At 32.2% G+C, this 27,020-nt stretch overlaps 4 protein-coding genes across 4 annotated transcripts; 2 read left to right on the forward strand and 2 right to left on the reverse strand.

Moving 5' to 3' along the window:
• Positions 1–7,937: 7,937 nt before the first annotated feature.
• LOC140452975 (uncharacterized) lies at positions 7,938–10,356 on the reverse strand. The gene is made up of 2 exons (XM_072547288.1): positions 9,887–10,356; positions 7,938–9,393 (listed from the first exon to the last, which is right to left on the reverse strand). The coding sequence occupies exons 1-2, from the start codon at positions 10,015–10,017 to the stop codon at positions 8,028–8,030; spliced, it is 1,497 nt and encodes a 498-aa protein (XP_072403389.1). The 5' UTR covers positions 10,018–10,356; the 3' UTR covers positions 7,938–8,027.
• Positions 10,357–15,980: 5,624 nt separating this feature from the next.
• Positions 15,981–17,366, forward strand: LOC140452795 (uncharacterized). Its single transcript, XM_072547123.1, has one exon. It carries the CDS (start codon positions 15,981–15,983, stop codon positions 17,364–17,366), a length of 1,386 nt encoding a protein of 461 aa, XP_072403224.1.
• A 67-nt stretch (positions 17,367–17,433) lies between these two features.
• Positions 17,434–18,906, forward strand: LOC140452796 (uncharacterized). The gene has a single exon (XM_072547124.1). The coding sequence runs from the start codon at positions 17,434–17,436 to the stop codon at positions 18,904–18,906; it is 1,473 nt and encodes a 490-aa protein (XP_072403225.1).
• Positions 18,907–25,795: 6,889 nt separating this feature from the next.
• On the reverse strand, positions 25,796–26,644 carry LOC140452797 (uncharacterized). Its single transcript, XM_072547125.1, has one exon. The coding sequence runs from the start codon at positions 26,642–26,644 to the stop codon at positions 25,796–25,798; it is 849 nt and encodes a 282-aa protein (XP_072403226.1).
• Positions 26,645–27,020: the final 376 nt, after the last annotated feature.

The following is a 27,020-nucleotide window of genomic DNA, read 5'->3' on the forward strand; positions in this document are numbered from 1 at the left end:
TTAGAATTTCCGCATCAACCATTAAAGGTTATTAGCGGGTTTTACAAATTTTACAGTTATTATTAAATATACTAATTACAAATTGCGTATTAACTTACAAATAATAAATTACCAAATTACAAAATGATACATAGAATACAACTTAAATTTTATGTAGTAACCGTATGTCCTTAAGGAATTTGATTGTATTTGATACATTACAGTTTAAAATATCTTTAAGTTTCTTTGCTTCTTCTGGTACGTTGTTGATGACTCTTTCGTAGGAGTAAAGAGGACAATCAATCAATATATGTTGAACAGTTATTGGATATTCACAATAGGAACATTCAGGTAGTAGTTCTTTTGTTATGAGATGCTGGTGAGTTAACGCTGTATGTCCAATTTTTAGTCGGTTGATAATCACCTGTTGCCTTCTGTTTTCTGGAAATTGTAGTTTAGTGCAAATCCTAGTTTTAACGTTTTTAAGGTTAGACTTATTAGAATTCCACATTTGTTGCCAATTTTTTACACAGTGCTGATTAATAATGAGCTGGATATCACTGAACGGAATTGTAGTCATTATTTTAGTTTGCTCGTCAGTAGCAGCTTTCTTTGCTAATTCATCTACTTTTTCATTTCCTAAGATATGTATGAAAGTTTGAGCTTGCATGACTATTACACATGTCTAATGCTTTTAAAATGGCAATTGCTTCTCCCGTGAAAATGCTGAAGAATTGAGGGATGCGACCTGCATATTCAGACTTTCCTAGAATAAAGGCCGCTGCATGTCCGTTTTCAGTTCTTGACGCATCAGTAAAAATCTTGTTATAACCAGTGTATTCTGATATCCGTTCTTAATATAATTTGTTAATGATTATGGGAGTTGTGGTACTCTTTGGATAGGCCGTAAGGGATATATCAATAGTGTGGGAAAATTAATAGTCCAGAGGGGTATAGTTCGTTGTGTAGGATAAGAATGTGTCAGCTGCTCCATGTCAAAACCATATCTCGTTAAACGTTCTTTAAGGGGTGGATATTTAATTTGTTGATGACAATGAGTAGATGGATATATTTTGTAAAGAAGTGGATAGTTTGTGTTATTAGGGTGATTTAAAGAAATGTGTTGTCTTCGTATTGATAGGGGGGACTCATCTAGGATAACCTGAAAACAGGACTAGTTTGGTAAGCACCCAGAATAAGTCTTAAAGATGTGTTTTGTATAATGTGTAGTTTTTTAAGAATATAATTACTCGCAATTGAATAGCATATTGCACCATAATCCAGTTTACTTCGGATTATTGATTGGTATTTATGCAGCAATTTTAGGGTGTCCGCTCCCCAAGATCGGTTTGATAGCATTATTTTAGATTGACAGGATACGACTAGCTTTTTAATATGTTCTGCCCATGTTAGCTGACTGTATAGTCTCAGGCCAAGAAAGTCAATGCTCTCTACTTGTTTTAGGTTGATACCATTTAGAGTAAGGGTTGTTTTTAATCAGTTTTTCTTTTATTGAATACGATAAAACGAGATTTATCACCTGAGAACGTAAAACCAGTTTTTTGGGACCAGTCTTGTCGTTTATGCAGAAATTATTGCAAAATTTTTAAAGCTAGTGTAATATTGCAGCTACTAGTATATACAACTAAGTCATCTGCATACAGATCTGCTTTCAAAGGTAGCTTTATCTCTTGAGCGGTATTATTAATTGCTATTAAAAATAGAGTGGAGCTTAAGGTTGAGCCCTGTGGAATACCGTTTTTAAGACATTCTGTTTTTGAAGTAATTCCATTCACACGTACTTGGAATACTCTATTATTCATGAAATGTTTTACAAAAGCAAGAAAATTTCCCTGGATAAACCAGTTAGACAGGGTTTGTAAAATATTGTATCTCCATGCAATATCAAATGCTTTATTTATATCAAACTATATGGCAATTACTTTCTGGTTATTTCTAGAAGACTCACATATAATATTGTCAATAGCTACTAAGGCATCATGAGTTGATCTGCCTTTTCTGAAACCGCTTTGGATATGGCTTAATAATCGGTTTTTTTTTAAGAAACCATACTAATCTGTTATTTATAATTTTTTCTAGTAGTTTGCATGTATTGTAAGTGAAATTGGTCTATAGGAAAGAGGGTCAGTTTTTGATTTGAAAGGTTTTAAAATGGGAATAATTGTTGATTCAGACCAGATTGATGTAAATTTTTTATTAAGGTAAATGTAGTGCTAGCGACCGACAGGGAAGACATGCAGTACATGCTAAGAAAACTGATAGAAGAATATAACGACTGGGGAATGAATGTCAATACAACAAAAACCAAATATCTTTGTATTGGAAACGAGTCAGATAACATAGACCTCGAAAACGGACAACATATTTCCTGCTGTCAGAGCTATGACTACTTGGGTGTTGCCTTTGACAATACAGGAACTGATACACGGGAAATAGAAAAACGAATCACTCAAGCAAAGAAAGTCTTAGGATGTCTCAATAGTATACTGTGGAGTAAAGAGATAACGAAAGGAAGGAAATTTAATATATATGAGACCATGATTAAAACTACTCTTCTTTATGGCGCTGAAACATGGAGAATTAGTGAAAAGAACAAAAAACGAATAGAAGCAGTAGAGATGGATGCAATGAGAAGATCTTTAGGTATTTCCAGACGAGACCGAATCAGAAATGATGTAATAAAACAACGTATGGGAATAGAAGGAAATATATCTCAAGATATAGAGAAGAAACAATTAAGGTGGTATGGGCATGTTCAACGGATGCCAGCATCAAGACTCCCTAAAAAAGTAATAGAATGGCAACCGATAGGTCGACGAAAAAGAGGAAGACCCAGATTAGAATGGCAACACGGCGTAAACAAGTCCATGAGCGAAAGAAATTTAACAACAAACGACTGCGAAGATAGGAAGAGATGGTGTTTAGGTATCGGACAACGTCGAAAGACGTTCTAAACCGATGTATATATATAAATGTGATTGAAAATGTTTAAGAGAATTAATTTTCCTGTGTACGGCAAATTTTTGATAAAGATTATTGGTATATTATCAGGACCCGATGACGTGTTTTTTGATTTATCTAGAGCTTCCTCAAATTCTTGATATGCGATGGGAAAATTTAGTGGATGATCACTATCTACTATAGATATTTCTGTCATTTCACGTTTATTTTTGAAATCTAAAAATGCGGGATCGAAGTTTGCATTGCTTGAATTTGTCTTATATATATATATATATATATATATATATATATATATATATATATATATATATATATATATATATATATATATATATATATATATATATATACAGATTGAACGAATTTAAAACGGAACATACAATTTAATATATGTCTGTTTGAACTGCATTTGAAATAGTGGACCAATATAAAACTTGGACAAAAATAAATCCATACCCGGTAATAGACATTGTATAAAATATCGTTCAACTACCTGTCTCCTTTAAAGGAAAGAGGAGCTTGCCTAATAGTCGGAGAGATAGAGCCGAAATTTTGAACTGATCAGTAATATGACATTTCTCTATTGGAATATATTCATTGTAACTGGGTTAAGACTTTGCCTTACAGGCGGACGCCCCTCGTGGTACAGGGGGTGGCTATACAGGGATGAAGTTGTAATTTTTTTCGGAAAAATTAACGATCGATAATATGGCTGAAAATTTGCCCAGAGGAAGATCTTGGTATAACTAGACGAAATCCCAAAGGGCGGACGCGAGAGTGGATACATAAGGGGTGGCGGACAGGGGTGAAGTTGCAATTTTTTGGGGAAAAATTAACGATAATATGTCCGAAATTTTCATGGCTCATTATTTAGCCCCTAAAAACTCTAAATCCAGAAGAGCGGACAGCTGGGTTGGTACAGAGAGCCATAAAACGGGGTCAAATGTACCACTTGCCTGTGGATTTTAGGACTCGGTAACAATTTTCAAACTGATTTTATCATGATATTTTTATACCGATTGATTTGAAAATTTGTATGCTCACTTCTGTTACTATTCTGAGAAGCGTCAAGTAGAGTTTTCCTCAAAATTTTTCAAAAAAATTTCCGTAAATGAAAATTTTCGTAATTTTTTGAGGTAAAATCTAATTTGTAGAATCCTTTCGATTTTCTGTCAGTTATACCATGATATTTTTCCAAAAATTTTCCAACGATTTTTCCGATAAGAAAAAAAAATTGTGAAAAACTTTAAAAATTTCGTCATTTTTCTCACTCTCATTGATGTCATCACATTCATCATCTTCGTCACTTTCACTTTCAATAATATCACATTCATTATCTGCTTCATTTTCAATCACTACTTCTCGAACTGATTCTGGCATCTGAGGTCCACTAAACCATTTAAATTTATATGTTTCATCTTCAAACTCCCAACCATGTTTTTCAACAATCAATTCTGTTGGTACTTTTTTATGAGCATTTGTCCAAATATTTGAAGTATAATGAGCTCGCAGCAGATGTTGGTGTAATTCATGTTGACATGGTGGTAAGATTGAAGCATCGAAATTTTTTAGTTTTTTTTTTAAAGGCTCGTTCACATCATGCAACTTATACTGTCGGTTAAATAGTGAAAATCTCACATCGATTACTTTTCTTTTTGGAATTGTTCTCATCAGTCCTGTTCCATATAAGTGACATATGAAAGTTTCTAAGATTTCAAAAACTTCATTACAATCGAAGTCAGTTTCACCAAGTTGGATAAAAGCATCTTGATGTCCAAACAGAATTTGTAAAATTATAATTAACTAATGAAAAAAAAATTCAATTAATTTGAAAGTTAAAAAAAAAATATTAAAAATATCTACAAAGTAAATTTCAAAACTTTTGATAAATAGAAATAGTATATTTTGTATTTGATTATTAATGTAATAATAAATCAAATTTTTCTTATATCTGAACAACCATTATTTATGAAATATAAATTATTTAAAAACCTTTTTATTGTAATAAAAAATAAGTAAAATTACTATTTGTTATACCAAAAATATTTAAAAGTTAACATTATAAAATTACTTTAATTTAATAAAATATCAAATATCAAACATTTATTCAATTAAAAATTAATTTGCAAAATAATTATATTTAAGAAAAAAATGTGATTTGTAAAGTAAATATGACTTTAGTTTGAAAAAAAAAAATAACATTATCATAATATCATTTTAAAACTACAAAATATTCTATAAAAGATTCAGATGATGACGTAGAGTTTTATCAAATGTTTTAGAAAAGTTTTTCTAAATTTTTTTTTCTTATCGGAAAAATCGTTTCAAAATTTTTGGAAAAAAATCATGGTATAACTTACAGAAAATCAAAAGTATTCTACAAATTAGATTTTACCTCAAAAAATTACGAAAATTTTCATTTACGGAAATTTTTTTGGAAAACTCTACTTGACGCTTCTCAGAATAGTAACAGAGGTGAGCATACAAATTTTTAAATCAATCGGTATAAAAATATCATAATAAAATCAGTTTGAAAATTGTTACCGAGACGTAAAATGCGCAGGCAAGTGGTACATTTGACCCCGTTTTATGGCTCTCTGTACCAACCCAGCTGTCCGCCCTTTTGGATTTAGAGTTTTTAGGGGCTAAATAATGAGCCATGAAAATGGCGGACATATTACTTATCGTTAATTTTTCCCCAAAAATTGCAATTTCACCCCTGTCCGCCACCCCTTATGTATCCACTCTCGCGTCCGCCCTTTGTGATTTCGTCTAGTTATACCAAGATCTTACTCTGGGCAAATTTGCAGCCATATTATCGATCGTTAATTTTTCTGAAAAAATGACAACTTCATCTCAGTATAGCCACCCCCTGTACCACGAGGGGCGTCCGCCTGTAAGGCAAAGTCTTAACCCAGTTACAATGAATATATTCCAATAGAGAAATGTCATATTACTGATCAGTTTAAAATTTCGGCTCTATCTCTTGGACTATAAGGAAGCGATAAGTGGTTTGACAGCATAATAACTGCTTGTGTAGTCTAGTTTTCACAGTGATTCTAGGCAACCTATTTGGGTGGAGTTTTGACTTGTTCTTGAATGAGTTCAGAATCCAGCAGCCCGCTAAAATATTGGATTTTTATAATATAATTATTTGACAACCTTTTGTTGGCCAACCACCTAGAGCGGAGTTGAGCCGAAATACATTGATTTCGTATGTTTCGTTTTAAATTCGTTCAATCTGTATATATATATATATATATATATATATATATATATATATATATATATATATATATATATATATATATATATATATATATTGTTATGATGTATTATTTGTAAATGATGAGCAGTGAGTGTTTTTTAATAATATATATATAGGGTATTTATCGCGGTTCTCAAAGAATTAGTTTATAAGCACTTTTTTAAATTATCTTTATTATATCTATTATTATGAAACACACATATATATCTAACATAACCAATGCAAAATTTAAAATAAACTATCTTTAAATTGAAATTCTTATGAAACTAATTAAATTATAATTATAGACAATGTAAAATTTAAACAAACTATCTTTAAAATTGAAATAATTATGACACTAACTAAATTATATTAACAAAATTTTGTACCTTTTTTTCACTGAATGCCTAAATGAAAATGATCTCCAAAATAAAGATTTTAATCACCACTCAATGTCTTCGTTCTCAGCCTCGGTTATCCTTGTTTTTGTGAAATTACTTTTGCCAATTATCACCTTCCACCAATTTAAAATACTTTTTTTCTTAGCTGTACTTATATTTATTCTTCTTTTTAATACACCAATCTCCAATCACCAAATATTATATAATTTTAATTTTTAATTGATACTTTCTTCCATTATCCAATTATGTACCATTTTTACATAGGTAACATAATTTTTAATCTTCAATAATATTATCTTTATACTGTTTCTTAATCTTCATTGAACTTATTATATTGAACATCTGGACCTTCTGACTGACTTACTGAACAATTGACTTCACTAACTAAATGTGTCTATCTTCTAACTAACTTTCTTACTAACTGACTGGCCTCATAGTAACTGTAACTGATAACTGATGCCAAATCACCGGGTATTTTATATCTTTTTCCATGTTCCAGAATCATCTGGCCAGAAATCATGTTCGATTTGTTCCATCTCCTACATGTCTGAATTTTCTGGAACAGTCCATTTCGCAAACAAAGCCATCTCCGGTGATCTAGAGAATTCCTTACTTTTCTATCGAGAATTTTATCGACATTTAGGCTTTTCAGATCAGAATATAAACTTAAATCAGTGACTATATATGAGTCACCCATTTCCAAAATCAGTTAAATCCACTTGAAAAAATTTGTGGGAATAGGCCAATAACTAGTTGCGTACCTACCGTCATAGGGAACGTGATAAAGTTGTTATCAAAAAAAAATTAAAAAATAAAGCTTTTTCCTAATAAAAATTGTATAAAATTAAAGAAAAAATGTAGGCACTGTAAAATATTAAAAATTTATTATAGCTGATTTTGGAACAGTAATAGGATTTAACTACTTTTGAAACTATTGTCATAGTATAATATTGTTGTGAGGGCAAAATTTTTGCTTTAGTTAGATTTTTACAATAATGAAGCAATTTTTACTGAAAAGTTTTATTCGTACATTTTTTTAATAGTATTTGGTGTCTATTTTTTTAATCAATAGATTCGTCCTCAGCATTCAGTTCAAAATCATCTTCTTCGTCATCTACAGGATCGATTGGTTGTTGCAACATTTTCTCAAAAAACTTTAACTTCTGGTTGTTTTTCCAGTCTGTTCCATAATGGAGATCCAATAAACACTTTATATCTTTAATTTTTGCGTCTTTAACTGCCACACCTTCTGGTATTTCCGGAACAGCTTGATTTTCGAAAACTTTTCCTCTTTTTAAATTTGACTTGGGCTCACCCGTTTCAAAGTTGTAGTTGGCCTCTCCTTGGATCAAAGCTGTGTTTGGATTTCTTGTAGATCGTGTGAAAATGAATTTTTTAGCTTTTTGAAATTGGAAATGCTACTGTCCTGGAGGTTTTACCACAGCTTCTGTGACACTTTTCCAGTTACTGACAGAGCAGTCTGCACCCAGCTTTATCACAGTACAGGTATTTTTAATGATATCAGTGTATTCGTCTGGATTGTTGATAACACTGAAATTTTGAAACTGTCGTTCTAAAATTCCAAAGACTCGGTCTGGCGGGATGAACGAATGTCCGACTACAGGAAAGTATAGTACCACCTTATTCACGTTACGAGGAGCATCCTTAATAAGCCAACTGATAAGCATACCAACAACAATGGTGTTTTTATTTTGTCCCCCACAACCATCAGAAAAGAGTTTGACTGTGGTGACATTTTCAAAGTTCGAGTTCTGTAATCTATGGTACAAAGCAGATGCTATTTGATTGGATCCCTTTTGATACTGGTTTTCTGTCCAAAGATAGGAGAATGTGTTGTGGCAATTTCGTGTGGCTTTGGAGTGCCCCTCACATATAACAAAGTTATAAAGATACAACTGACGCTTATAGTACGCAGCCTGATCAGGTATTTTAGGCAACACCAAGTTTTTTTGGCAGTCATAGCTGAACACAAGCTCGTTATCATTGTTCTCTCGTAAGAACATATAAAATTTCTCAGCACGAACTTTATGGACTTTCAACTCCAATTTTAAAGCTGCTCGTTTGTCACCATCCTTTTCGGTTGCTGTCTCGCATTCAAGTCGTATACATGTAGAACACTTATCAGTGTATGGGGCATCAAACCCGATATTAAAATTGGTGGCAAACACGTTTCTGAAGAAATCATACTTGCATGTTAATTTGGGAGTTGGATGTTGCTCACTGTACATATACCACATTTTTTTAATGCTCAGTTCACTCGGAAGATATTGTCTGTGTTTGTTCTTTGCTCTACAGTAGTGTTTCTGCACTGGTACAAAAGATTTAATAAAAGTTTTGATGCTTTCTTTCTTTGTGTTAAACTTTTCAACGTGGCGGGCTCCTCCACGAGTTTCAGATGGGAGTACACCTGTCTGAAGAAATTTTTGGCAAAGTAACTGCACCCGGTTTCGACTTTCTTGGAGTATTGCAAGTAATGCCGCTCGACACACTTTAATATTTTCTGTTTTATTGTGTCTTTGCTTAGGTAAGTAGAAACTAGTGCTTACCATTCTTTTTGAGGTACGTTCTGGAATCCGGGTTCTTTTTGCAGAAAAAACCATAACATGTTGCAGAATAAATTGTGTCTTCGATTGTAGGTCCGCATCTTTGTAATATCTGCGATGGATTTTTGTTACGTCTTGCAAGGAAAGCTCTGAGCATCGATACTTGCTTTTGCTTGGATGTTTGCAGTTTGGCATTTGAGGAAATCCCTTTGGACGGTGCCTAAAAAAACAAATTTGTTACACTTTCAGTTACCTAATCGCTTTCGCTGTAGTTGACGTTATGAGAGTTTAGGAAAGATTAGCCTGAATCTAAAGGTATAAGTAAAGACGAATAATAACGGATTATAAAAGGTGTCTCGTAAATGTGCCAATAAATTTCAGGGGATAAAAGTATACCTCTAAAAAACATTAAAAATGGTTATGTTAACATACCATTCAAAATGTGTCGTTGTTGAGATACTTTTTTTGTATTGTTTGCCGATATCTCTTAAAATTTTAGTACCTACTGTAGATGTGATGAAAGTTTGTATACTAGTACTACTTGATAAAACAAGCATTTTTTTCTAAATTGATCATTTCCAGAGGCGCAGATACAGAGTAAATTTTGGGTTTTTATCCCAATAACTTCTACGTCACTGTAAAATAATGAAGGTTGTTGGCATATTGACGAAACACTGTATAAATTTTTATTATAATAATTACAATTAACTTACCTAGATACTTTTGCAATGGTTTTTTTCCAAGTGGAAGGATTGCTTTTTCGTTTTTTAGCCAAAGAACCAGTTGCCTCTGCTATTACTTCAACATTATCAACGATTTCAGGATTTTCCGCTGGCCCCTCCATGATATTAAGAACTGTATCGTCCAGTAAAAGCACCTGTTATGGTTTATTTTAATGTTTTGAAAAAAAAAATAGTGTTATGCTTTTAGGTTTGTCTCAATACTACAATACAAGCGCTTCTATTTCTCACAAAAAATGTTTAACTACCTGCTTCGGTGGTCGATTTGTAACTAACAGTGGCTGTGGCACCGAACTCATGGTCATGTGGGTTTAGTATTTCTTTTAACTTGTTTTGACACCGTGACAGATTTAACTGGTTTTGAAACCGACCACCGAATACATTTAACTGCTTTTGGAACAGTCCGAACTTTTCAGCCGGTATTTTCAACGCAATGTAACTGAGTTTGGAATAGTTTGAAGATACACACATGTAAGGAGACTAACAAAGAATTCATTGAAATCATAACGTCCATTTTTTTAAATTTTGGATTTAACTGATTATGGAACTGGGCGACACATATAAACTAAACATTTTTAAACTAACATAATATTATAACCCCACTTATATTCATAAATTCTTATCCAACTGTCATTTAAATGTATAGTTGGTTGTATATGCACATAGCTCACTTAAATATATTTACAATATTATAATTATAAAAAAAATACTTTTTATATGCTAATTTCTTAAAAATAAAAATTCTGTTTTCTGTAACATTACTCTTTCTAAGTGAACGAATTAACACTTTGTCTCTTTTTTGAAATGTGATTGGTTTTTTTATTTTTCGATTTTGTCTTCTGATATATTTTTCAGCTTTCCTCCTAATTCGGTTATTCACTTTCTGCATTGCTTGTTCTAACATATCCTGATTATATTCACTAATCCATTTTCTGTTTCCTATATGGCCAAACATTAAATATTCTGGTACTTCCTCTGTATTTAAATTATGTGTATTATTTAAAAAATATTCTACTTGTGGTATATGTTGCTGCCATGTTTGATGTTGATTCTGGCATACTATCCTTAAATATTTTATAACTTCTTTAATATATCTTTCTGCAGGATTTGCCTGAGGATTTCTGATACTTGTAAAATAAATGTTGATTCCCTTTTTCTCACAAAATGCCCGAAATTTTTGGTTATTAAAATATGTAGCATTATCTATTATGCAATTTCTAAATGGTCCTATTTCTTCGAAAAATTGATTAATATATAATTTCAATGTTTTAACATTTGTTCTGGAGCAGGGATATAGTTTAATAAATTTTGTATATAAATCCACTATCACTAGTATATGCTTTTTTCCTGTTGGACTTGGAACTAAATTTGAGATAAAATCCATGGACACTGTATTTAGTTTTTCATATACAACATTAGATCTATATGTGTTGTGGTTTTTGAAATTCTTTTTTTTGTTTATTTGACATATTGGGCATTGGATAGTAATTTCTTTTGCTATACTTATGTCATTCTTTGCAAAATAATTGTCCCTAAATAGCATCCATAGCTTTCTTGAACCAATATGCATGTAATTGTTATGTAAATTTTTCAATATTTTCCTTGCCAAAGTTCTACTTATTACATATACTTCTATGCCATTTATTATTTTATAATAAACCCCATCTTTCCTAAGGACTTTTTGTTTTTCACTCAAATTGATCTGATCTCTTATAATTTCTTCTTTAGAATATAATCCAGTACTTTTTACTAATTGATTTATTCCAATTTTTATTGTTCGCTGCCCTTTTTGTGATGTATTTTTTAACCTTGATAAAGCATCTGCCACTATATTGGATTTTCCAGAAATGTATTTGATTTCAAAGGAGTATTCACTCAATATTAGACTCCACCGATGTATTCTACTGTTTCCATATTTGTTATTTAATATAGATGTTAAAGCTTGGTGATCTGTTTCTATAGTAAATTCATTACCCAACAAATAAAATCTTAATTTTGTGACACAGTGTATGATACTTGCTAGTTCTAATTCTGAAACTGAGTAACCCTTTTCATGTGGCTTTGTAATTCTTGAAATGAATTGTATTGGGTATTCGACCCCATCATGTATTTGTAATAATACCCCTGATAATCTCTCTATGGATGCATCTGTTCTTAATATGAATGGCTGTGTGTAGTCAGGATAGTATATTTTTAAATTTGACAGAAAATTGTTTTTAATTTCTTGGAATGCTAGTTCTCTTCTCTGATCCCATCTCCATTTTACACCTTTTCTCAGTAGTTCAAGTAATGGAATTTCTTTTATACTTAGATCTGGTATCATCCTTTTATAATAATTAATTATTCCAATAAATCCTCTTAAAGTTTTTAAATTGTGTGGTGTTTTATATTCCTGAATGACCTGTGTCCGTTCTGGATCCATTTCGATTCCCTTAGTGTTAAGTTTATAACCTAGATATATTACTTCTTTTTGAAAAAATGTACATTTTTCTTGTTTTATTTTTAGTCCAACTTTGTCTAATCTGTTGATTATAATTTGTAGGTGTTTCTTATGATCTTCAGCCGTTTTAGAAAAAATTAATATATCATCAATGTAGTGAATTACAAAATGTTCATATTGATCCAGAATATCATGAAGACATCTACATAGAGCACTGCAAGATGATTGAAGTCCAAATGGTACTACTTTGAATTGATATACTACTCCATCTATCTGAAATCCTGTATACTGTCTACTTTTTCTTTCTAGAGGTATTAACCAAAAGCTATGCTGTAAATCGATTTTAGTGAAAAATGACATTCCTGTAATTCTTCCTAGTATTCCATCTATACTCATTGGTGCTTCAAATTGCTTTTCAGTGATCTTGTTAATATTCCTTGCATCCAAACATAACCTGATTTCACCTGATCTTTTACGTACTACTACTATAGGGTTTATGAAACGTGTATCTGCCTTCTCAATGATTCCAGCTTCTAACATATTAATAATCGTTCTGTTTACTTCTTCTTTGTATTTATATGGTATTGGGTATGATTTTGTTTTAAAATCTTTTTCTTCTTTAACTTTTATACTATGGATATAATTTTGTGCAATTCTATTTTCTTTATTGACAAGGCCCTTGTGTTGCTGCAATATGGAAACGACTATTGATTTATATTCTTCAGGGCAATTAACTTTTATCACATCTTCTTCTTCTTTACAAATAAAATTATTCTTCATTATGTACTCATTATTCCTTGCTTCCAATTTTACGCACTCCACCTCGTAGGCATCCATCTGCTTAAAATTTCTGTTGTAAAAACAACATTTTATATTAATTTCAGTTTATTTTTCGTTTCCACAAATGTTGAATTTTATCTTATGAGACAGACTGTACCTTTTGATTGCAGGGTGTTTGTGCCATAAAATTCTTAGAAGGGCCTCCTTGGATAAAACTGACGCCGATCGGTAGAGAAGATAAGGTTTGGTTCAAGCCAAAAAAGAATCGCAGATGTGATTAGAGTCTCAAGTTAACAGCCGAAGGTATCGGCTGTGTGCTGGTACTCGGTACGCTATAATCTCTTACTCTCAAAAGTGCGGTGAAATGTGCATTTAGTTTTTCTCTATAGTCGCGCGCCCATAAAACGCCGGCATAATAATGAACAATGTGGTAAAGCAAACTCTTTTTAATTAGTAATAGTGCCTTTGTAAATATTCTCGTTATTAAATGTGTAGTATCGATTAATTACGCTTATTTTTCTCTAAGTACAAACCCCTATAAAACCAAACACATACTGAACCATCGCCGTGAAGTCTGCTTATCTATATCGAAGGAAACTCTTTTTACAGTCCATGGTCCTAAAATATTTGGTACTGTACACGCACGGGGAAAGGAATTTAATAAGCTTTCTCCCGAACAATTGGTGGAGATCAGTCAAAGGTTCCATTATTATTTTTGGTCCTAACTCGACGGATTTTGTGGTTGGTGTTCGCGTTGTTTGTACTTTACTGTTAGTTTTGCATATTTATATAAATGTGGTTAAAAGACTCTCGAAAAGACTAATGTGTCGCGATAAACTCTAAAACAAAAGGACAGAAGTGAAGTTTATCTGGTGTTTGTGCCTGTTGCTGTAAACTACTGGACAAATTGGGTGAGATTTTTCCATATTATAACTTCGCTTATGCACAGAGTGATCCGCTTTTCAAAAAGACTATCTCTTTAAAAAATTTATTTGTAGACATTTACCGGGTGTGCGAAAAATTTAATTGCAAAATAAACTCTCAGTGTAATTTAAGACTTTTATCGTATTTTAATAAACTATAAACTCTCTCGTCGTGTGCTCTACATGTTATTAGACATTATTGACTCTATTTTCGCCGTGTGATACAGATATTAGTATATAATATAAACATTAATTTCTCTAAAGAATTCGGTGTTTGCACGGCCTTAGGCAGTTGTTTTTGGAGTAGTACCTTTTGTTAAAATCGAGATGGAAGATCTCAAGAAGAGGAAGCCACTGAAGGCCAAGATCACCAGAATAGCGAACTGGTTACTAGAAAACGCAGATGCAGAAACTGACGGTCTCCAGTTTCAACTTAGACACACCGAATTGAAAACATGTTATCTGAAATATGAAGACGTGATGGATCAGATTGAAGAAATCGATGAAACCGATTCTGAAACAGAAGACAGGGTACTGATGGAGGAAAAATACTTTTCTACACTAGCTGGACTGCAGCATAAGATGGAAGCTTTAAAGTTACCCTCCCACTCGCTCATCTCAAACGATACTCCGCCAACTGTAGCCACTGCTAAGGTTAGGTTGCCGGAAATTACGATGCAGGTATTCTCAGGAAACTTTGCCGATTGGAACGCGTTTTATCAGCTATTTGAAACGCTAATAATCAATAATGTGGAGCTAAACAATGTGCAAAAATTTATATATCTCATATCTTTTTTAAAAAATGAACCTTTACATTTGATAGAAAATATAGAAGTTATAGAAGAAAATTTCCGGATCGCTTTGGACACACTTAAGAATAGATACGAAAATAAATCGCGTGTGATAAGTTTACACATCCAAAAATTGTTAAAGGCTCCATCTTTAGCTAAAAGTAACGCAAAATCATTACGAGAATTTTTAACTCTTTGTAAACACTTTACTTTACTTGCTCTTAAAAATATGTCTGTACCTATCGAACATTGGGATTTACTATTGATCGAAGTATTTTTACAAAAATTAGATTTCGCGACGCATAGGTCATTTGAGTATGAAATAGGTTCAAAGGCTTTACCTACTCTCTCACAGTTTTTTTGTTTTCTCGAGAAAAAATGTGATATACAAGAAAAATTAAACGTTTCTGATAATGATAAAAAATTTAATAAACCTCAATTAAAAACATCTTTGTTTTCATCAGTTAATTTACAAACAAACTCGTTTTCGGATACTAATTGTATATATTGTAAAAGTAATTCTCATAAAATTTATCAGTGTAATGATTTTAAATGTCTCTGTTTACAGGAAAGATTTAATTTTGTAAAAGGTAAGAAACTTTGTTGGAATTGTTTGGGTAATAAACATTTTTCTCAAGATTGCAACTCTTCACGCTCATGTAGTATATGTAAGAAAAGACATCACTTGCTCTTGCATATTACCTCTGAAAATGTCTCTTCCTCTAGGAACACGAATAGGCAATCTTTCTCTATTGATCGCAACGCTCAAGCTCCCAAACATTCTCAAGGCTCTTTCAGTCGTGTTGCTCACACATCTACTCCGCCTTCTTATAATGCTCATACCCAAAATGAAGCTTCTACCAGTTCGTTCATACCTCCTTTAGAAGTACAAAACACTGCAGATTGATTCTCATACAGCCACTTCTCTCTCTGCTTTATCAGTTAAAACTGATGTATTGTTGGCCACCGCTTTAGTGACAGTGTATTCTAAAGATGGCAGACCTATGCATGCCAGGGCGCTCCTAGATAATGGGAGTCAACATTCGTTCATTTCTCGTGATTTGGTTGAGAAGTTAAACCTCACCCCTTATTTTAAACAGTTACAGATATCAACCATATCCGAAAACACCTCAATGTCAAATCAAATGATTAACATAGAATTTTTTCCCTATAATGTGAAGGATAGAAGTTTCAAAACTTCTTTTGCTGTACTTGATAGTATAACCTGTAGGCTTCCTAAAGCTACCCTAGATAGAAGCAAAATAAATGTTCCACCTAATCTCACTCTCGCAGATCCCTCGTACTCTGTTCTCGGTAAAATTGATTTGCTTCTAGCTGGCGACATCTATAGCGAATTATTGACTGATGGATTCATTCGTTTAGGAAAGAATCGTCCCATTCTTCAGAATACCCACTTAGGTTATGTTATTTTTGGTACTATTTTCCCTCATATCTTTCATCGGAGTTCAAACTTGGCTATTTCTCAGCCAAATGTTTCTCTCTTTGTTCAGTCCGAATCCGAAGAAAATAATTTAGATAAATTGATACAACAATTTTTCGAAATTGAAGAAGTTCCCCACGTTAGTAAATTAACCCCCGATGAGGAATTGGCTGAACAAATATTTAATAAAACCACTCGTATTTTACCTTCGGGTCGTTTTCAAGTAAACCTTCCACTTGTCTGCGAAAATGCGCATAAAAAATTAGGTGAATCTTTTAAAGTAGCTTTAAAGAGATTTGTTAATTTAGAAAATGGGCTCTTAAAAAATGAAAATACATACGCTCAATATAAGTCTTTCATTAGTGAATATCTTTTTTTCGAACATGCTAGAACAGTCCCTCTCTCTCTTACTAATGAAAATTTAGAAAATAAATATTTTTTCCCGCATCACTGTGTATTAAAGGAAGAATCCTTAACAACAAAACTTAGGGTTGTTTTCGATGGTTCGATGAAAAGCTCTAGTAGTTACTCGTTAAATGATATCCTACTCAAAGGTCCTACTCTTCAACCGGAACTTTTTGACATTTTGCTACGCTTTCGATTATATTCCTTTGTTTTCACAACTGATATACAAAAGATGTACAGACAGGTTAAAATCAATCCTGATCAAACCTTTCTGTTAAACATACTTTGGCGTGACTCCCCGGAAAAAGATATTGAGTGCCTGGAACTGCAAACAGTTACATATGGAACTAAAAGCGCCAGTTTTCAGAGTACTCGCTGTTTAATGGAACTGGCAAATACTCATCAAACTGAATATCCCCTGGCCAGTGACGCTCTTCAAAATAATTGTTATATTGATGACATTCTCTACGGTGCTAATGATGAGCAAACTCTCCTCAAAGCTCACAAGGAAATAACTAGTTTGCTTGTAACAGCATGTATTTCTCTACATAAATGGTGTTCTAACTCGGACTCGTTTCTAAAAAATATTTCTTCCCTCTCTTCGAACTCTTCTTATGTCATAGCTCCAGATAATTGCTCTAATAAGGTTTTATTGCTGGAATCCTGTTCTTGACACGTTTTCAATCTCTCTTCGAGATTTCACCCTAAATAACTCATACACTAAGAGAGAAGTACTGTCAATGATTGCCCAAATATTTGATCCTCAAGGTCTTATTAATCCCGTTACAGTTGTCGCTAAGCTTATAATGCAAAAAATCTGGATTTCCAAAATCAGTTGGAACGATACCATTGACGCAGATGCGTTACATGAATGGCTAAGTTTTATTAGCAGTCTCTCTCATTTTAAGGATTTAAGTATACCTAGATGTCTCTTTTTAAGTCAAGAAATCACTGGTGTTGAGATTCACTCATTATCGGATGCAAGTTTAAAGGCTTATGGTGCTTGTATCTACTTACGTGTGATCTATAAATCAGAACAGGTGTCTTGTTCCCTTCTAGCATCTAAGAGTCGCGTTGCTCCGTTAAAACCCTTGACCCTTCCAAGATTGGAACTCATGGGTGCTCTATTGTGTAGTAAACTCACAGCAAAGATTGCTAATATTGTTAAAGAAAAGTTATCTCAATTAGACTCTATAAATATGTGGTCGGATTCAGAAATTGTTCTCGCTTGGCTTCGTTCACATCCTTCTCGTTGGACCCAATTTGTAGCAAATAGGGTTGCACAAATTTTAGATAATTCACCTAATGCTCACTGGAGGCACGTACGATCCAAAGAGAATCCTGCCGACATACTCTCCCGAGGAATGCTACCATCTGAAATAATAAATTCTTCCTTATGGTTTCATGGTCCTCCATTTTTAAATCAACTTCGGTTGGATTTATTGAAATATAACCCAAAGGGTTATATCTCCAAGTTGCCTGAAGAAAGGAAAATCATTCTCCACGCTCGAAATGATCAAATAGATTTCTTCACCTCACTTTCTGATAGGTTCTCCAATTTTTCAAAGTTTGTAAGAACTTTAGCCTATATGTTTAGATTTGCTAATAATGCTAAACCGCTTTCTCGCAAGTTAACTGATACCCTTGAAGTCAGCGAACTTCAAAACGCTGAACTTAAGATTATTAAGATGCTTCAGTATTCCAACTTCTCGAGTGAGATTTCTGAGCTTAAGAAAGGTAAAACTCTATCTAATAAGTGTCTTTTACCCCTAAATCCCTTTTTGGATGAAAATGAAATGCTCCGGGTGGGAGGTCGCCTCAGAAACTCAGACGTTACCTTTGATCAAAGATACCCTCTTCTCCTCCCCTCAAAAAATCGTATAGTTCGTCTCATCCTCCACAGAGAACATGTCAGACTCTGTCACTCAGGTCCTCAAAATACTTTGTCACAAATTCGTCTCAAATATTGGCCTTTAAATGGACTACGAGAAGTCAAGAAGGTCACTCACCAATGTATGGTTTGTTTCAAGTTTTGTGCCAAGCCCGCTACCCAGATCATGGCAGATCTACCAAAAGAACGTTTAAACTCCTCTCGAGTGTTCGCTCACGTCGGATTAGATTTTGGCGGCCCCTTTCAGATAAAGGCTTCCAACCTTCAGAAGGCTCCTTTATTAAAATCGTATATTGCTCCTTTCGTTTGCTTGTCGACTTGAGCTGTTCATATTGAAGTCGTTTCCGGCCTGTCTACGGAGACGTTTCTTCTCGCTCTAAAACGCTTTATTAGCCGTAGAGGCCTCCCTCAAACAATATTCAGTGACAACGCCACGAACTTTCTTGGTGCTCGCAACCAGCTGTTTGAACTCTATAAGTTTTTCAAGGAAAAGGAAAGCTCTCGTTCTATTAAAGAATTTTTGGCCTCATCTCATATTCGCTGGAAAACTATAGTTCCTCGAGCCCCTCACCATGGTGGTATCTGGGAAAGTGCTATAAAGAGCGCAAAGCATCATATGCGTAGGCTCCTGGGCAATGTTAAGCTTACGTTCGAAGAATTCACCATAGTTCTCGTTCAAATTGAAGCTGTGCTCCACTCCCGGCCTCTTTGCTCCCTTTCAAATGACCCCTCCGATTTTACGTATCTTACTCCTGGACACTTCTTGATTGGACAATCTCTTACGTCCTTTCCTGAGAAAGATGTGATCCACATTCCTGAAAACAGATTGAATTTATGGCAACATTTGTCCAAACTCCAACAAGTGTTTTGGAAAAAATGGTCTATCGACTATTTGAATAGACTTCAGAATCGCCCTAAATGGTTTCTCCCTCATAAAAACCTAGAACCTAGCGATCTCGTCTTGCTGATTGAAGACAACACTCCTCCTCTTCATTGGGTACTAGCAAGAGTGATTGAGGTATTTCCCGGAAAAGATGGGAGAGTAAGAATTGCCTCGGTCAAAACTAAAGGTGGAGTCTTCAAGCGCTCTATTACAAAATGTGTCCTCTACCCAATGACGATTTAATTTAAGTTAGTATAAGATGATAATTGTAATGTATTTTTTCTTCCGCATGCTCTCTTGGCATAATATGATCTGTTTATTTGTGTTAAAGCCAGCGCTTCAACGGGGGCGAGTATGTTGTAAAAACAACATTTTATATTAATTTCAGTTTATTTTTCGTTTCCACAAATGTTGAATTTTATCTTATGCGACAGACTGTACCTTTTGATTGCAGGGTGTTTGTGCCATAAAATTCTTAGAAGGGCCTCCTTGGATAAAACTGACGCCGATCGGTAGACAAGATAAGGTTTGGTTCAAGCCAAAAAAGAATCGCAGATGTGATTAGAGTCTCAAGTTAACAGCCGAAGGTATCGGCTGTGTGCTGGTACTCGGTACGCTATAATCTCTTACTCTCAAAAGTGCGGTGAAATGTGCATTTAGTTTTTCTCTATAGTCGCGCGCCCATAAAACGCCGGCATAATAATGAACAATGTGGTAAAGCAAACTCTTTTTAATTAGTAATAGTGCCTTTGTAAATATTCTCGTTATTAAATTTGTAGTATCGATTAATTACGCTTATTTTTCTCTAAGTACAAACCCCTATAAAACCAAACACATACTGAACCATCGCCGTAAAGTCTGCTTATCTATATCGAAGGAAACTCTTTTTACAGTCCATGGTCCTAAAATATTTGGTACTGTACACGCACGGGGAAAGGAATTTAATAAGCTTTCTCCCGAACAATTGATGGAGATCAGTCAAAGGTTCCATCAATTTCCATTCCTCAAATATTCACTACAATTATTCTTTACATTCTTTTGAGACATATCCCTATCATCAAAATACATTTCTTCTTCATAAACATCATTATTTTCTTTTAATAATATCCTATCAACTCTTATTCCTTCTTCCACCTCATCTTTTTTCATTAATTTAATTATTTGCCCTTCCAAAGTTACCATTTTTTCTTCAAAATCTATCTTTACTTTCTTCTTTTCCAATTCATCATTTCCCATTAATATATCAACACATAAATCCTTGACAATAGATCCTTGCATATTAATTTCTTTATTAGGAATAATAATTTTAAAATTGGCTAGTTTATTAATTTCACCCAACTTCTTATTATTTGCACCAACAATTTTAATTTTTGGAATCTTTATTATATCTGATAGTTTTAATGTATTAAAAATAAAATTCTCCGAGACCAAAGTACTTTCTGAACCAGTATCTATCATAATTTTAATCATTTTATTTTTGGCCAAAGCATTTATATAAATTAAATGATTCAATAATTTTATCTTCATCTAAAGAAATAAATTCAGAAGGTATTTCATAATAGCAATTGCCTAACTTGTAATTCAGAAAGTTTACTGAACAAAATTTTGATTATTAGAATTGTCAGATTGTGTCTGACCACTTGTATCTAATGTCCTATTTCTTTCATTACTATGACTTCTCATAATTTCTTTCCTTGTACTAATTCGTTCACTATCTTCACAGCTTCTATTTCTTCGTATATAATTTACCTGTCTGTTGTAATTAGGTCGATCTGTATTTCTTCTATTGTTAAAATCTTGTCTATTATAACTCGTATTGTTATTAAAATTCTGTCTGTTTTGATTATTGTTATTATTATTGAAATTTTGTAAATTATCACCATATCTAGTATTATTGTATGATTGTCTATATTGTTGATTATCATTTTTATTATATTGAAAGTTATTATTATTTTTTCTGTTGTTGTTATTATTACTTGTCATATTACCTCTTTGTATTCTTTGAATAAAATTAATAAAACTCTCTATTGTTTAAATATTTTGTACAGTTGCTGTTTGCACAACATCAGCATCAAAATGTCTAGATACATTTAAGACTGTTTCATCCTCCCTTGTCCTCGACGCATCAAGGAATTTTGATATCGGTTAAAATACTTGGGAATTCCAAGGTTGGCCAAATCCAAATTTCTAATTGATTCGATGCAGGGAAATTCCACTTTCGCTACGTAAAACAAAGGATTTGTTTTACATAAAAGCAGGTGGATTTTCTCTCATCGGTCAGTCGAGCTTGCCTCTTCTACTGTAGACCTAGTCGGTGCTATTATTGTTCCAACTAAGTTATTGTTTTATTTCTGATTTCCTATATACCATTTTTTTTTATTTTAGCATTATTGTATATTCAGACCTTTTCAGGTTAGAATATTACATTAATCTATATTTGTTCATGTACTGATTGTTTGATATTTTATTTAAATATTTTGATTGTTTATTTTTCTTGTATTTTGTGTCTAAGTTGTTCTTCCGTAAGTTAAGAACACTTAGAAATATTTATCTTGCTTTTTCTATTTTATATATTTGATTTTGTACTTTGTATCTAAGTAGTTCTTTTCGGTAAGTCAAAGAGCTCTTAGAAGTATTTCTCTGATATCTGACTTGTTATTTTATTGTGTGTCTAAGTCGTTCTTTTCCGGTAAGTCAAAAGAACCCTTAGAAATATTTTCATATCGCAATATTATTTCTGACATTTTATCTAAGATATTTTCTTCCGTAAGTTAAGAAAATACTTATATATTTGTCTATTTCATTTTTCCATTTTTTGCTAAGCTGTTTCTTCCGTAAGTCAAGAAACACTTAGCAATATTTTCACATCTTTTCTATAATTTGATTTTTCTTATTTTCTTTTATAAGTCGTTTCTTCCGTAAGCCAAGAAACACTTATAAATATTTGTGCATTTATTTTACTATATTTGATTCTCTTGTTTATTTTCTGTTCTAAGTTATTTCTTCCGTAAGTCAAGAAACACTTATATACATATAGACATATTTCTATAATCTGTTTCATTTTTGCATTTCTCGTTTTATATTTTGAGTATTTTATTTTTCCACTTTAAGTCGTTTCTTCCGTAAGACAAGAAACACTTGGAAATATTTCCATATTTTACTCTCACATTTACATATTTCATTTATCTATATTTCTGTCCTAAGTTGTTTCTTCCGTAAGTCAAGAAACACTTAGAAACATTTTTCTTTGCATTATATTAATTTACTTGTTTACTAAGTTATTCCTTCCGTAAGTCAAGGAATACTTAGATTATTTTTACCTATCTGTTTTCCATTTTTGTTCTGTTACTTTGTAACTGTTCCTTGGAACCGTTACCTATAACAGATATTTGTCACTGGAACTGTTATTTATAACAGATATTTGTCACTGGAACTGTTATTTATAACAGCGGTGGTATTTAACCTTTCTACCAGCGACAAACCAAAGATGGTGAATACCCGATCCAATTCCGGGGATAGGAAGAAGCCCGAAGAGCCGGCGATGGGTCCTACAGGCCCAAATGCCCCCTCTCGGCAACACCCTAAGTGGTGGTTCTAAATATTTTGTAACCGTTATCAGTTTTAATGCATAATCTACCATATTTGATTTTAAATTGTGATTATACTTTCCAAAATATAAAATTTCTCTAAACTTGGCTTGCTCTAGTTCACCCCAATAATAATTTAAAAATTTATTTTCAAAATATTTGAAGATTATCTAAATCATTTTCAACACTGGCAAACCAAATTGCAGCATTATCACTTAGTGTCATTCTAATATAATCTTTGATATTATTAATATTATTCACTAATCTTAATTTGTTTTAAACTATTTATGTATACTCTAGGATGCAGATTTTTTATATTACCAGAGAATTTAATCCCAGTCTCATTTGTTAAATTTAAATAAGGTCTCCCTATGTCTCTCATTTGTGAAATATCATCTATTCTCTGTTTCACATTTCTTATTTGATTACTATTTATTTGGATATTTTGTTGTATATCGTCTAATTTTTCTTCTGTGTTTCTCCTGTCTTCGTTAATTTTTACTTCTAAGTTACATTTCTGCAATTCTATTTTCTGTTCTATATCTATCTTATTATCTTGAATAATCCTCTTTACTTCTATCCTCTCATTTTCTATCCTTTTCTTGTAGTCATTCCGTATATTTTTTATTTCATTTGCTACTTTTTTCTCTGCAGCTTCAATTTTTTTATCCATTTGTTTTTCTATTTGTTTTACAATTTTATTATTATTATCTTCTATTTTCTTTTCTAATTTTCTATAATTCTCTTCCAATTTCTGTTCCATTTTTTTCATGTCTTCTTTGACTTCTTTTGAATTCTCTTCCATTTTTTTCGTATTCTCTTCCATTTTCTGTTCCATTTTTTTCATGTCTTCTTTGATTTCTTTTGAATTCTCTTCCATTGTCTTAATCATCTGCATCATTAATAACATCAAAGCTGCCATATTGACATTTTCCTCTCTTTCTGGATTCATTTCTGCAGTATCTTGTGGAACTTGAACTAAACTCTCCTCTTGTATAGGTTGTGTTTCTACTTCCAGATCTTCTTCATTCTTTTTACTTCTTGTACCTTTTTTTCCTTGAGACAGTTTGAGACTTTACTTGTTCAAATATAATTAAAATAAAATCTATAATTTTTTCTTTCTACTGATAATTAATTTAATTATATGAGAGCACTTATCTTCCCAAACTAATTCTTTTAAATAGAGAGCCCCGCGGTGGGCGCCAAATTGTTATGATGTATTCTTTGTGAATGATGAGCAGTGAGTGTTTTTTAATAATATATATAGGGTTTTATCGCGGCTCTCAAAGAATTAGTTTGTAAGCACTTTTTTAAATTATCTTTATTATATCTATTATGAAACACACATATATATCTAACATAACCAATGCAAAATTTAAAATAAACTATTTTTAAATTGAAATTCTTTTAAAACTAATTAAATTATATAGACAATGTAAAATTTAAACAAACTATCTTTAAAATTGAAATAATTATGACACTAACTAAATTATATTAACAAAATTTTGTACCTTTCTTTTACTGAATGCCTAAATGAAAATGTTCTCCAAAATAAAGATTTTAATCACCACTCAATGTCTTCGTTCTCAGCCTCGGTTATCCTTGTTTTTGTGAAATTACTTTTTCCAATTATCACCTTCCTTCTTCTTCTTCTTCTTAAAGTGCCTATCCGTTCCGGATGTTGGCGATCATCACGGCTATCTTTACTTTGTTTATTGCAGCGCGGAACAGTTCAGTGGTAGTCGTTAGTATTTATATTTATTCTTCTTTTTAATACACCAATCTCCAATCACCAAATATTATATAATTTTAATTTTCAATTGATACTTTCTTCCATTATCCAATTACCATTTTTACATAACATAATTTTTAATCTTCAATAATATTATCTTTATACTGTTTCTTAATCTTCATTGAACTTATTATATTGAACATCTGGACCTTCTGACTGACTTACTGAACAATTGACTTCACTAACTAAATGTGTCTATCTTCTAACTAACTTTCTTACTAACTGACTGGCCTCATAGTAACTGTAACTGATAACTGATGCCAAATCACCGGGTATTTATATCTTTTTCCATGTTCCACAATCATTTGGCCAGAAATCATGTTCGATTTGTTCCATCTCCTACATCTCTGAATTTTCTGGAACAGTCCATTTCGCAAACAAAGCCATCTCCGGTGATCTAGAGAATTCCTTACTTTTCGATCGAGAATTTTATCGACATTTTTTAGGCTTTTCAGATCAGAATATAAACTTAAATCAGTGACTATATATAAACTAAACATTTCTAAAATTACATATTATTATAACCCCACTTATATTCGTAAATTCTTATTCAACTGTCATTTAAATGTATAGTTGGTTGTCTATGCACATGGCTCACTTAAATATATTGACAATATTATAATTATAAAAAAAAATACTTTTTATATACTAATTTCTTAAAAATGCCCTCACATAAATAATTTTTATAATATTCTCTAGTATATAACTTCTTAAAATAACCAAATACTTTTTATATCTAATATTATCTAGTATATAACTTATAAATTAATTTTTTAAACAATATCATTTCAATATATATATACATATATATCAGTTATAATATTACTAATTTCTTGTTTGGAAGATATTAATTTGTTTTTATAAGAAAGAGTGTTAATGTGAATTGAGTTTTGTTCACCTTTTAGTGTACGTCCTTTATTCCAGATTGTAGTCATAGGAGTTGATGAATTTATGGTAGAGACATAATTTGACCATGTTTCTTTTTACTTTTCTTAATAAGATATTTAGTTTTTGCCCTAGGTTTTTTAAAGTTGCTAACGTTTTCTGTTGTTTTATGTCTTTTTAAAACATTGAAAGCATGTTTGGTAGATTTCATAGCTAAAGCTATTTCTTCATTCCACCATGGTACTGGTTTTCGTTTGCAAGGTTTTGTTTTTCCCACTGCAATATTAGCGCATTTTAGTATAGTATCATTGAAATGATGAAGAGATGAATCTATGCTATCTTCTAGAATAAAGTTCGTAAGATAATCATTTATTAGATCTCTATATAAGTCCCAGTTTGGTGAGTTTAATTTCCATTTTTGGTAAACAGGAATATTCGGTTGATCATGCCCAATGGTTTCAATTGTTAGAGGAAAATGATCGCTATTATATAGATAATCAAGACTATTCCAAGAAAAACTTGTAGCTAATGAGTGATCACACAACGAAATATCGATGGCAGAAAAGGTACTATTGTGGTAGCTAAAATGAGTAGGTTTAGCAGTATTCATTAATATTAGATTTTGATTATCTATTAATTTCTGAAGAAGTCTACCACATTTGTCTGTTTTTATACTACCCCATATGATATTATGACAATTCAAGTCACCAAGTATTAGTTTGAAAGCAGGAATATCATCGATTGAGCGCTGTAAGTCTTCAAGTACATTTTCATTTGGATGAGGGAGGTAAATGTTACATATGTTAATAGGTCTGCAGTTGATATTGCATGATATAGATACAGCAACGGCTTCCAAATTGGTCTTTAGGTGAATTTTTTTTGCTTCTACATAATTTTTTACAAAAATACCCATTCCGCCGCTGGCGTGTTCTGTATCGAGATTTTTGAGAAAGCTAGTATAGTTTTTAATATGTAAGTTTTTAGTTTTAAGATGTGTTTCCTGTTAACAGATTACTAGGGGAGACAATTATTTCATTAAAATATTAAGAGATTCTACATTGTTGTAATATCCGTTTAGGTTCCATTGTAAAATAAATGTATTAACCATTTTGGGTATCTGACTGAAAAACAGAGATATCACTTTCTATATCCGATGAGGAATCAGTGATATTGAGTTGTAATCTTTTTCTTAGCCTTGTTAATTTGGATTTTATATCGCGGTTTAAAATATGACCATGTGCAAATAATAGAATATCTTTAAATTATATCATATCCGTTGTGTAGTTTTC

Source organism: Diabrotica undecimpunctata, chromosome 11, assembly GCF_040954645.1.
Source record: "Diabrotica undecimpunctata isolate CICGRU chromosome 11, icDiaUnde3, whole genome shotgun sequence".
In the NCBI taxonomy this organism is placed as follows: Eukaryota; Metazoa; Arthropoda; class Insecta; order Coleoptera; family Chrysomelidae; genus Diabrotica; species Diabrotica undecimpunctata.